The sequence below is a fragment of the Anopheles aquasalis genome, chromosome 2 (assembly GCF_943734665.1).
Source record: "Anopheles aquasalis chromosome 2, idAnoAquaMG_Q_19, whole genome shotgun sequence".
In the NCBI taxonomy this organism is placed as follows: domain Eukaryota; kingdom Metazoa; phylum Arthropoda; class Insecta; order Diptera; family Culicidae; genus Anopheles; species Anopheles aquasalis.
Window position 1 is genome coordinate 35,195,958 of NC_064877.1, and position 12,549 is coordinate 35,208,506.

General features: G+C 46.7%; 2 protein-coding genes across 4 annotated transcripts in view; one reads left to right on the plus strand and one right to left on the minus strand.

The window, feature by feature from the left end:
* The window catches only part of LOC126571927 (myosin-I heavy chain), a 35,753-nt gene extending 30,777 nt beyond the window's left edge, over positions 1-4,976 (minus strand). For all 3 annotated transcript variants that reach the window (XM_050230830.1, XM_050230829.1, XM_050230828.1), the window contains exon 1: positions 3,694-4,976. In XM_050230830.1, the coding sequence (XP_050086787.1) occupies positions 3,694-3,718 (25 nt within the window). In that variant the 5' untranslated portion in view covers positions 3,719-4,976. The remainder of the gene's footprint in view (positions 1-3,693) is intronic.
* Positions 4,977-7,798: 2,822 nt separating this feature from the next.
* Positions 7,799-10,664, plus strand: LOC126571935 (origin recognition complex subunit 2). The gene is made up of 2 exons (XM_050230845.1): positions 7,799-8,388; positions 8,469-10,664. The coding sequence occupies exons 1-2, from the start codon at positions 7,839-7,841 to the stop codon at positions 9,761-9,763; spliced, it is 1,845 nt and encodes a 614-aa protein (XP_050086802.1). The 5' UTR covers positions 7,799-7,838; the 3' UTR covers positions 9,764-10,664.
* The last annotated feature ends 1,885 nt before the right edge of the window (positions 10,665-12,549 follow it).

Below are 12,549 nucleotides of genomic sequence, written 5' to 3' on the forward strand. Positions count from 1 at the left end.
CCTTACACCGCCGGCTCCGGAATCGAACATGTTCCCGGCGTCCTGGCTGACTGGCCGACTGGCTTGTTGGTGGGCCAGCAATTTGATTTATAAATCACGCCCAACAATTGTGTCCGGCCGCCGTATTGAGCAACGAACGGGCCCGAATCGTGAGGATGCCATGATCGTACGCGAGCTCCACGACGACGATTCGATATCGGGGTGACATGATTCCGCGGCAATAACTCTGCCACTTGTCTGACTGCGGTGCACATTGAAAACACATTCCTCTCGACAAAGACCACCTGCTTTCGGCTTTTCTCGATGACGTTGAATAGAGGGATTTGAAATATGTTTGCCAATTAACGCGATGGCGGCACAATGATCAATAAAATCCGTTATTGGCACTCCGGCAGTACCGACATCCTTTCCCCCCCCCCCCCCATCATCTCCGGGAAAGGAAATGAATTTGTTGATTTTTAATGAGGTTTTTCAGTGACCGGCACTGGCTGTTGATAACGTCGCTGTTGCTTCCTCCTTTCTCTCTCTCTCTCTCGGGCCAGCTTCAGTCGACCTTGGCGAAGCTGTAGCTTGCAGCTTGCTTGCAAAACATGCGTGCGCTTATCAGTGCTGCAGTGGTGAGACTGCGGCAAACCATCATCATCATCATCATCGTTGTGTTGCATTTGATCGTCTACTGCACGTACGTCCGCAGTCAGCCAACTGGCACACAATAGCCACAAGAGGCCAGTGGCCCGGCGGTCTGTCTTGTGTGCTACACCGAGACTGCACCGAGGATGCATCGATGATGAGGGATTCTGTTCTTTGTTTAGCGACGCGATATGGTTATGCGGCGTGCTTTTATGCGTTCAAGAATGCATAATTTTGTGAAAGAACCCTAAAGCGATACCCTAAATAGTCTCTGATACTAAAGGTTCATCAATTAAAATCAATGATCCTAGTTTTAGTCGAAGAATGAATCAAAAACACAATTTATTCCGGGAAAAAGAAGTGGCGATAATCACCAAATGATGAAGCCCCCCACCGAGACTCGTTTGTTGGTGTCGATAAGCTGCTTCCATTCATTATTAACGGCTTTCGGCCCTGACGTAGCATTTGTTTGTCAGATTAACAACAAAAAAACCTGCAACATTACGTGTACCCCAGGACGGCGAACGAAAGGACGAACAACAGAGCGAATTGGCGAATATCATCATCATCATCATCCTTCTGCTGCTGGGCATTCGGTTAACAATGGTACAACTACAGCAAACATGATAACGATATTATGACATCTCTACTGCTTCACCAACACACAGGCGATTGGCTTCCAGGTTCTCCAGGGATTTCCACAGTTTTTCCCGCACAGATCGTGGTATTGGTGTCATGGTGTGGATAGATTTTCCCCTTCTAGCGTGCGTTCCAGGGATTATCTGGTCCGGTCTAGCCAAGTAGCGAAAAGGGAAACAAAAGCCAAAAGCCGTCGCTCTACGGTATAAAAGGGGTGGCCAGCTGAAGCCGAACGAAAGGGACCTCCGTGTTTAAATCTCCCGAAAATGAAGAGCTCGAGCAGACCAGATTGTCTCCGTCTCCGTGCCGTCTCTCCGTCTGTTCCGATGAAGAGTGGAAGAGAAGTGAATGAAGCAGAAGAGAAACAGACGAATAAAAGGACTCATCATGCAGCATGCTGGCTGGCTGGCTGACTGGCTGGTTCGTCATGCTTTATCGCAAAACACATGGTTGGTTATGCTACAGCATAATGGGCCCCGTTGGTATTGGTGAAAGGATCGTCCGAAGGAGGTTTGTTTGTATCGAAAAGCACAGGGAAACGGGGGTTACGACGCGGCCCGCTCGCCAGAACTGGCAACCAGCTGCTCGCGTGCGTGCGCACGTGCGTCCGTCCGTCTGACGTCCTCCCGCTAGAGGCACGTGTTTTATATGCTCGCGAAGGTGTCGCTGTGTGCGCCCACCGCCACCAGGCAGCATACTTTTACGAGATGGCCGTCGTGTTCTTTGACTGTGTGCAAGCATGATTTTGCTTTCACCCTGTCCCTGGACCTGTGAACGCCAGCTGCTGCTGCTGCTGCTGCTGCTAGGCGTGTTGCATCTGTTTATGTTGCAGCTCGATAGCAGCTCCTTCTGGCAGTGCTTTTTTGTTTACGTAAACTGAAAACTGGATGCATTTCGCCCAACTCAAACCGCATAACCGAGGAAGATGCACATTTATTTGCTTATGGCAATGGCGACGATTCGCACAAACAACAATATCCGGTCGTACGAAGGTTGTCTTCCGGTGAAGAGTAAAAGTGGTTATTATAAGAAAAAGGGTCGAGAATGGAATAAACAACAACCGAAGGCAAGATTGCCGATGAATATTTCACATTTCTTGCGGGCCCCGGAAGCGTCTCGGATGGACTCATTCCGTATTCCTTTCTCGTCGTTGCTGATAAACCTGAGCCAACGGACGGCCGAGCGTCCCTTTATGTTTTGTTTCTTCTTTTATTTTTACCGACCAGTCCGGCCGGGAGAGGATGTGTTTAATTTAATTTTTGATGCGTGGCAGACCGAACCCTCTCCCATTTTTTTTTGTGACACGCAAGGAAACTCCTCCAACCCCTGATGTGGGGGTCCCATGAGCCAGTAGTTGCACTTCGATATTCAGAAAAGTGAGGAACACCACGCAAAGGGAGACACGGAAACGCCACGTTAATGTTGTTGCATTTTGTGTACTTTTTTGTGTGATATTGGATTGGGTCCATTGCTGTCACGCTATAGGCACCACTTTGCTAATGTATTTTACGACATCGCATAGGAAAGGAACAGAACAGGCGGTTATCATTCCGTTTAAACGTGAGTGGAACCGCAAAAAAAGCTCCCATTTCTCGATATGGTATGTTTATGTATGATTGAATCTCTAATCGATGGTCTCTGCCCTCCTCTTGGGACGAATGCGGTGCTGCTTCTGGAAGCCACGAGGCTTTTGGCAACGAGTTTGACCGTAAACGAAAGAATGATGACCTAACCCGTTCGCCCAGTGGTCCGTTGTCGATACGAACCGGTGTCGAACGAAGCAAAACAAAAAAAAAAAACAGTGGAATAACTCTTTTGCGGGTCCAGCAAGGTGGCTCTAAGCCAATGTCCACGCCATTGGCCATTGTTTTCTAAGCGCAAAGGCTTGACCATTCCCTCTGGCTCTCGGTCTGGTTCTTTTTCGGCCTCTTCCTCTCTGCTTCTTGCTTGCTTGCATGCTTGCTGGTCTTTGCCCCGCGCAAGATGATTGAACCAGGCAGATAGGAGCAGAATTCTGTGGTCAGCCATCGGCAGTGTGTGAATCAACGCGTTCTGCTGCCTTGGCATACACGGTGCGCGGCTATCGCGAATCGCAAAGATACGCACGGTGGTGGTTTCGCTTGAAAGAAGCGGAGCGTCGCGGAACGGCAGCAGCAGCAGCGGCAACAAACCGGAACGATACGCGGACCGGGACGATGCTGATGACGACGGCGACGACAACGAAGAAGCAGAGGAAAGGAGTTTGGTGAATGTTGTCTTCACTTTTATTTTACTTTCCAAGAACCTTATCTTCGAGCGACGTTCCCATTCAAGGGCGATAGTGAGTCGAATTGGATAAGGAACGCAATGCAGCGTGGAGAGATTGTGTGCAAAATACGGCGACGAACGAAACAAAATTTGATCTAATCCGTTGATTCACCTTACCTTCAAGGAATACCGGGATGGCCATGGTGGTGAGGTGTTGGTTATTTTTGGCTCTGTTCCGGTTGATTTTCTCCTCCGCGTGACGTAGGGACCCTCGAATGTGCCCAATTCCGATTGTTTTTGTATTCAATTTTCCGCTGCTGCTGATTCTTCGTGTGTATGGGTGTGTGCTGTTTGGGGTGGAAAACTTTGATTCGATGTTGCACCAAGCGGACTAACGGACGACAACAAGGACACTAGTGTGTATGACTTCACAGCAAACTACCCACAATCCGCATCCTGCACGCACCGCATGTGCGCATACAAAAGGATCACACAGGACAGGACACTATCAAGCGGGCACTAACACATCGAAACACTCGCGGGACACATCCTTTTTGGTGCGGCCCCCTCGTTATGGCAACGGCCAGCCAAGCCCAGCACACGACCACCGCCACAGGACTTTGGCAAACGTTTGCCTTTGGCAGCCTTAAACTCTCACCTCGACCGTTGGGCCATATTTTCCGTGCATTTTCCACACCCCACGCGATGATGTTCCCCTCCCCCACACTGTTGTCTCGAGCGGACCGTCGAGGGTCCTTTTTCTGGATAGCGAGCGAAGGGACTTTTCACGGGCGTCGTATCACGTTAACGCCCATTTTTCGGAACACCTTTACACCTTCGCTTCGGACATTGAAGCATTTCCCTGGGTATTGAGGTGGTGGAAAATTCTGTGACAAAACACTCCTTTCTTTCCGTGACTATAGCTCAAGGCTCTCACTGAACGAGATGTGACGAATGTTGCCCGGGCCACACTGACACTGACACTGATTCGTACTCGATTTTCTTATCAAATTGCAAACTTCCTCCGTTTCCGGCTCTCTTCCGCCGATAATAGGGCTTCACTCTTCTTCACGCAACGCGTCGAGTATAAAACATAATAAGGATAAAGGGACGAACGATGGCAGCAACGAAAGGTTGTCACTCGAACGCGGGTGCGGTTCTTCTCGGTGGATTCCGCACGTGCAGCATTGGCAAAATTCTTTGGATTTTTCCACTGCTCCTCCTGTTCCGGTATGGGGTGCGCTTTTCTTGCCCCTTTTGCCCGTTGCCTTCCGGTGGCTTCCTTTCTCCCGGGTTGCCTGCGCGATCGGTTGTGGAGACACTTTTAATCCACGAATCTTACCGATGGAACAGAAAAGCGTTAAAACGTTGCACCGTGCACGATACTCAAAGTTATCACTTTTTAAACTAACAAATTTATCTTATGAGGGACGACGAGCACGACGACGATGGTGACGACGATCCGCACGCCTCGGCCGCCGCGAGAAAAATGTTTCGCTGAGCCGAAGCATGGAGAGCATAAGCCGAGTTTCTCTGCGGATGCTCGTTGCAAGGAGATAGAGATAGAGAGGGGACAGTGATGAACAAATTTTTTAAACGGTTTAAGTTTGATGATTCATGTTTTTCAATGTTACATTATGTAAGTTTAAGTTTAAGTTTATTAAGTTTGTAGAAATTATTGTTACTTATGCGAAAATTGAATAGATGCATAAAAATAAATTTGGTTATTTCATAAAATTGAGCTAGGTAAAAAATAAGCGAGCTGTCCTATTATTCCAACTATTAAAATAATTGTTTACAATAACTAGAAGTTGGAATTTATGTATCTAATTTTACCAATGTAATCTAATTTAGTGTGTTATTATATTAACAAATAATTAGTAAAAGGTTGATTTACTTTTTCTCTTAAGATCCTTTTCTTTTAACTCTTAAAAAACTAAAAAATAAAACGGTGAAAGGCAATATTTTCAAGTTTTCCGTCCCTCCGTCACTGTATTGATGTATTTTTGTTAACCTAAGGAAAAAATAAAATGCTACAAAGTGATACAAACGAAAAGGAAATGTGTTTCCTATCTGTTAAAAACGACAAATTGTATTGTTAATTGTTGCCAAAAACATGAAAATTTGCGCCAAGTAAAATACATTTCAATAACTTGTTTTAAAATAGATTGTAAAAGCAGTTGATCGCCTTAGACGAGGCACAATGGGCGGGTAACGATGCGTGCTTATAGCGATACCTGATTTGAGTTCGGACACAAATCTTTCAAGTATACATACACCGGCGCTCAAGGCACAATTCATGTTACAGTTTTTTTTTGTTTTTTTTTCGATTTCCTTTTACGATTTTATCGTCAATCCGTCGTATTTTGTTATATCACGCTGTGTTCGACGTTTCCACGTAACGGTACGCGACCATAGTGTGGCTTTCAAGGTTACGAAAGATGATGGGGATGATGTGCGCGCTTGAAATTGTTACTATAATAAATAAAAAAATGAGTATTTATGTAGCTTCCATCTGATAACACGTGTTACTACAAGCACGTGTTTAAAGAAAACCCGCGGGCATCATTTGGTTTAAAATCTATCAAAGATTCTTGCACTGCCTTTCGCGGATTCAACATCAGCTGCTTAGCTTATACCATCTACTCAGATTAACGTTCAGTGTTGATCGTCGTCCAGCATGAAGCAGATCACTATCTTGACGCTCGCTACCTGCGTGCTGGTGTTGATAAGTTATCCTCTCGGTTTGCAGTCAGCAGCTTTACCACAAAATGATTCAAAGGAACTTGTACCTATAATTTGGGACGAAGAACCTGGGCGAGTTTGCACTTACTCATCATACATAGATCATCCGAAATAATGGAATAAATTGTGGAGCTGAATGTAGCGAAATGTGCTTGATATCAGAGACTGAAGGATGGTATACCTATAGGAGCGAGTTGTTTGTAATATTTTTAAAACAGCTCACATTTCGGGTTTATTTGTTTCAATTATTTTCAATTATACTATTTTCTAGTCTACTAAGGGCGGACAATTCATGGGATGATTCTTCAGCGCCGAACGAGATTTCATCCGAATAGTTTGATTTTCCATCATGGGCTGATGTAAGTCACAGTATTTCACTATTGCATAGAATGGTTTTGATATCAGAGTGCTTCAAGGATGGCGAGAGTTGGAACGTATTATGTACTATTAGTTTTTGCAATCTTTGTTTTTTAGATCCGCAATATCTTATGTCAGGATTATCATTGAAGCCAAGGACATCATATCATATAGCAAACGAGTAAACGTGTGTCTTAAAATATTATCAGTAGATCAAATAAAAACCTTATGAACGAGACCGTCATGAGATAATTCGGCAAATAAGTTTCCACTTCATTCTTTGTTATTATTCAGAAAGATCAGTTTTCAACTATCAGTAGCTCAGCAATCACGAGATGAGTTCGTTGGGAATTGCTTTAGTCGTTTGATTTGTCTATGAAGCAGTGGCGAGCAATTCCGCACTGTTAATCAATACGCATAAGGCAACCGCAATCCACTTAGATCGAAATGATAGACATCAGCGATAGGTACTGGTTGAGCTGTTCTTGGAAAATGGGGGTCGCAACGTACCGACTCAAAGTGCAGCCAAACCGTAAACCAAAGCACGCGTATTCCGGGAATAGATAGTATTCAGATTCTGTTATTGCTCTCAGTGCAACAATGATGCACTATCCGAGCTCGGTTGCGCTCTATGCCTTTCAGCTCAGCTTCTAGATCAACCCAAATTTAAACCGTTTTGCATAAGATACGTGGAAATGTGTAAAAAAAAACGAGCATATTTGTTGCGAACAGCGGTAATTTTGGTGTTTTCTGGAATTTTTTTTTTAAAGGAGCAAACGGTTTTCAGTTCGAATTTAAACAAAAGCGCCATCTATGTTTCGCTAGCTATAGAAACTTTTCGTTGTTTCATCGATTTATCGGTTGATCGAGTTTTTCGTTTTCCAGCCCTGTTTGAGAGATCAATGTTCTTAAAAATTCGTTTATAATTTCAATTCTCCTCTATTTACGTTGGTTTGTGTTCTTAAAGCAGTGCTCTAAGTATTCCAATTGTTTGCATTGCTTACGCTCGATTCATGATGAGATATTTTCTCCGCTTTTATTAATCAAACCACCGTAAGTCCTCGATCACCGGTTACCGTACGCGTAAGTTTGGCAACCGCGGTTGATCGATGTATTTTTGGCGCCCTTTCTCGTGTCTTGCTCAAAAACAAAACGGAACCAAATGTGCAACACTCTTGTGATTTTGTAGAAAACAGCGCAAATCGTGAATTGTGTACGGCATGAGTCGACGCCCATTGGAGCAAACTCCGCAGAAGGAGGCAGGTGACGGAAGGGCCAAGAGTTACGCGGGAAAGGAAAAGTTGGGTCCAGCATCGGAACTCTCGGCGATCGTTGAGCTGCCCGAGAGGCCACGACGGCGATCGTTACGGGCTCGTGTGCCCAACAGACGCTACCTGGAAACATCCCTAAGCGCCAGCGATGGAGAGAATGATGCGGCCGTTGGTGGAGCGCAACAGACGACGAACGAAGAGGCCGAGATGGAGGAACTGGGCTGCAAAGTGTCCTCGGCGATGCTGTTCGAGGATCAGCATGATGTGGCCGGTAAAACGCTGTACGGGTTTCGTACACCGAAAAAGCGTGATTCGATGCGTAAGCTGGCCGTGCAGGCAAGCGCCCAGCGCCGTTCCGAGGTTCTCCGCACACCAACGACGCCCCGCACACCAACCGCTCTCCGGACCCCTAGCAGCGTGCGCCAGCGTCAGCTGATGCGGCTAAATACGGCCACTATTCTGAAGACACCGGCCCAAGTGCGTCAGATTCGGAAGCGAGGTAAGTGGCATTCCACCGGAGAACCCATTCAAATCCGTTTAGTTACATTGACTGTCTCTCATTTTCATTCTTTTCCGTAGCTATTGGCAAAGCTTTGCAAGATGCGGAAGAGGAATCCGACCCTTCGTACAGCTCGGAGTCGGCCTCTTCGGACAGCGAGTCTTCCAACGCGCAAAGTGATAGCGATGCTGATGAAGAGGAGGTTGCTGCAGCAGTCGATACAAAGACGATCCGGAACCAACGGTCTCGGTCTCCGACAGGGGCGATACCGAAGGGTAAAATTCCGGATGTAAGGCCAGCGAAGAAACCGACGGTGAAATCATTGGAGCACAATTATGTGCCCAACAGCGATCAGTACTTTTCCAACCATGCTGCTACGAAAACGCTCACATCTAACCACACGCTGGACTTACTGGCCACATCGCGCCTGCCCCGGGATGTTATGCAGCAGTTGCTGGAAGAGAACAGCTCACCTTTGGCCCACCGGGAGCGACTGCAACAAGCGTATGACAACTATAGCCTTTACTTCCGTAAATGGATGTTCATACTGGCTGAGGGATGCAGCGTGATGTTGTACGGTATCGGATCCAAGCAGCTGTTGATGAAGCACTTCATTGATCAAATGCTAAGCAACTATCCCGTCGTGTTGGTGCAGGGTTACTTTCCTGACCTAAGCGTCAAGGACGTTCTGGATTTGATTTGTGGTGAGGTGCTCGATATGCACGTTTCGACAGCGAACACACATGAAGCGCTGGATAAGATCGAGCGCCAGTTCTGCAAACATCCCGAGCTGCATCTGTTTTTAGTCATCAACAACTTGGACAGTACGGCGCTGAGGAACGAGGCCACCCAATCGACGTTATGCCGGTTAGCGGCCATCAACAATGTCCACTTGATTGCATCGATCGATAATCACATCGCCCCGGCCATGTGGGACACGTCGAACCTGTCGGCGTACAACTTTGTCTGGTTCGACGTTACCACGCTCCAACCGTACACCGTGGAGACGTCGTTCGAGAATTCCCTGATGGTCCAGAACGCCGATGCGCCAGCGTTCGATGCGATGAAGCGAGTAGTATGTTCGTTAACATCGAACGCCCGCGGCATATTCAACACGATTGTCAACTATCAACTGGCCAACCAGAAGCAACAGCAGCAGCAACAGTACGCCGGCATGCCAATGCAGGAGCTGTACCGTCAGTGTCGCGAATCGTTCCTCGTTTCCTCGGATGCTGCCCTGCGCTGCCAGCTTACCGAGTTCTTTGATCACAAATTGCTGCGGTTCAACCGCAACTTCGAAACTACCGAGGCGGTTCACATTCCGCTGTCGCTCGCGCTCCTTCAGCGGTTTGTCGATGAGCAGGATGCAACCTAATTCACGCAGGCGCAATGTGTCCTTTGCATTTCGTTCCCAAATGGTGCCAAATAAGTGATCTCTGTAGCGTACAAGGCAAATGTCTTTTGTTTTGGTCTTTCTTTTCTCGTCCAAACGGTGAAATAATCTCTATAGAGCATAGGGATTTAGTATGGAAAGTCCATGTTTAAAAGCCCAAACATCGTGCCAACGGAAGACGTGGAAAACCAAGCTCTACGCTCTCTAATGAAAAGGTTAACTTAAAATGTATTTAATGCCGTTTGGAATGTAAGAAGATTTTGTAAACTGGTTCCAACATTTAGTAATCTGGTTCCAACATTTAGTAATGTTTTCTTTCTCGTATAAACGAAATACGGCAACCTTCTGGATCTTCTTTTCATCTTTTCATTTCATTTCATCTCATGCGGTTGGGTCAATCGGGCGGTACTGGCGCTACCACCAATCCGCCGATACTAAACTTAATAAAGTCAGGACGAAGAAATGGTTTGGTGTAACCATCTTAGATCCGCGCTGTCTATTCTGGTCGGGCTTGGTTGAGGATCGTGAAGAGCGAAATCTTTTCGTTTTTGTTTTAATTAGCTTAACATTCGGTCAATATTATCAAATGAGATTGTCATTTCCCGTCACTAAGTAGTCAATTTACCAGTAAATAATTGAGTACTAATATCGAATAATATCGTTTTCTTTTTGATTATCGTAAAGCATAAATTGTTTGTTATCATTTGAATGAAATAGATTGTGCACCTAGCTCAGAATATTGGTAACCATATTGTAATAATACTTTATCAGAAGCAACATACAAACGACGGTTTTGACGGTTCAGAGAAGAACATATCAGACCTCGGAGAGAATGAAGACTCAAACAACAGCAAATAAATATTCAATCACTATTTAATTTTACAAAAAAAAATTGCACTCGTGTAAGTATTTTTTTGAAAATTTGATAGCGAAGGGATCCTCTCGTACTTCCGATCATGCTGTACTCGGAGTCCTGTTACTTTACACAGCCTACAACAATCCCATTCTCTTATCAACAATTCTTAACGACCCAGCATGCTAGAAAGCAGCATAGCCCTCTTATTGCGGCCCCCGGGAATGCCACTGGAATGATCTCGTCAACTGCCAGTTGGGACAAGGATGATTAGGGATAATTAAAATTTTCAGCATCATTTCCTCTTTGTCAACATCTCCACGATGTGTCCATACGGTTCGTCCATACGTACACGCTCGAGCGGCTTTCGCAGGCACACATGTGTCGGAAGGAAAGTTAAAATAAGAAGCGCACTGTCGCGACGCCTGTGTCGCACGTCCTTAGCCCAACGAAGGCCGTTCGCTGTGTGTGGCCTAATTAGCCTACGATTCGAGGGTCTGCAACGCTTCCTTCCTTCGCCAAGCCCCATTAATCGTGAGCAAAACACGTCGAACTAATCGAGCGTAAAGCCATACCGATCGTGTCTCCAGTTTCCTCGTCTGAGCTGCGGTTTCAAAGTGCATTATGCTAGCACAACACATTCGTTATCATATCGTTTTAAAGTGCGAGCCACAAATCCTTCACCAGCGCGGTCAGTTTTGTTCTCGTTGAAACCGAGAGAGCACCGTCAAAGATTGCCGAGCCGCGTGCCGAGGTAGCCATCATCAGCTAGAGGTGCCAAAGGAGTAAAGATCAACGAGCGTCGAAGATGGAAAGAGGATGTGTAAAGTTCCACGTGTACATCCGACGATCGACGATCGTCCAACCGTTGTGTCCGTTGCGTTCATCGGAGGCCCTGTGGCAATGGAAAGCCCAGCCCAACCCCTTCCTGTCCTGGAATGGTTTGAAGCAGGCTCATAAATTATCGATCGACCATCGACCGGTCTGCAAACCGTCGCTCTCGTACTGGAAAGGGTTTCCGCAGCGCACCGAAAGGTCAAGCAATTAATGCACCGATCGGTCAAATCCGTGTGAACTCTGGGCTGGCACTGGAAGGAAATGGAGCTTATCCCCGGTGCGCGTCCGTGTGCTATCGGAGAGAAGAGGGTTTCTTTTGGAAAATTTCAAACACTCGCAAAGATCGCATTTGGTCTCCATTTTTGCCATTCCTTTCTGCAAAACAATTGAACTTGGCAATTGGTAAGGCAGCTTGTGCAAGCGGAATGGTGCTCCGTCCTGTTGAGGAATCGAAGTCCCACGGCTAATCACCCGCCAGGGGTTTAGCGATATCGCGCGATCAGTTCGTTCGCAAAGGGAGAACCGAGTGTAAAAAGTGTAGCGCGAAGCGCGAGAATCCAATCCAAAAGCCGCTGTTCGGAACCGATGGATCGGAACTTCTTGGCGTGGCGTGGCATGGCATGGCGGGCAATATTTTATTTGTTAACGATTTTCTCGAGGCTGCCCGAAGTGGGCGGAACCGATCGTGTTATGGGAATTGAGCAGCGATGCAGCGCGAACCTCCGAGCGTCTTGGGAACAGCGAAGAGATGATCGCGCTGCGTGTGAACACCGCGCACTAGGGGCTGATCGTTGGCCGCATAGATCAACCGGTGTCGGGTCGCCGGATTTTCTTTCGGGGGTTGCTAAATTAAATTAAAATCTGTTGGCAATTATGGAACGATCGCTGAAACCCATACGGACTGTCACGTGAAGCAGGTGTGTGTGCAGGTGATTAAGGATAAATCCCGCTCCAGTGCCGAGTGCGCATGGTTGATATCAGTGATCATCGGGGCCGAGATGGAACAACGAAGATAGACAGCGTGGACCGCGAAACAGCCCATGTACGAGCGAGCAACGGCCTCAGCTCACAGTGGACA

Bases quoted from the DNA above. Each gene is read 5' to 3' on its own strand.
- LOC126571935 (XM_050230845.1), top strand. From the start codon at position 7,839: ATGAGTCGACGCCCATTGGAGCAAACTCCGCAGAAGGAGGCAGGTGAC. The intron at 8,389-8,468 runs GTAAGTGGCATT...TCTTTTCCGTAG, and splicing joins GCGTCAGATTCGGAAGCGAG to CTATTGGCAAAGCTTTGCAA.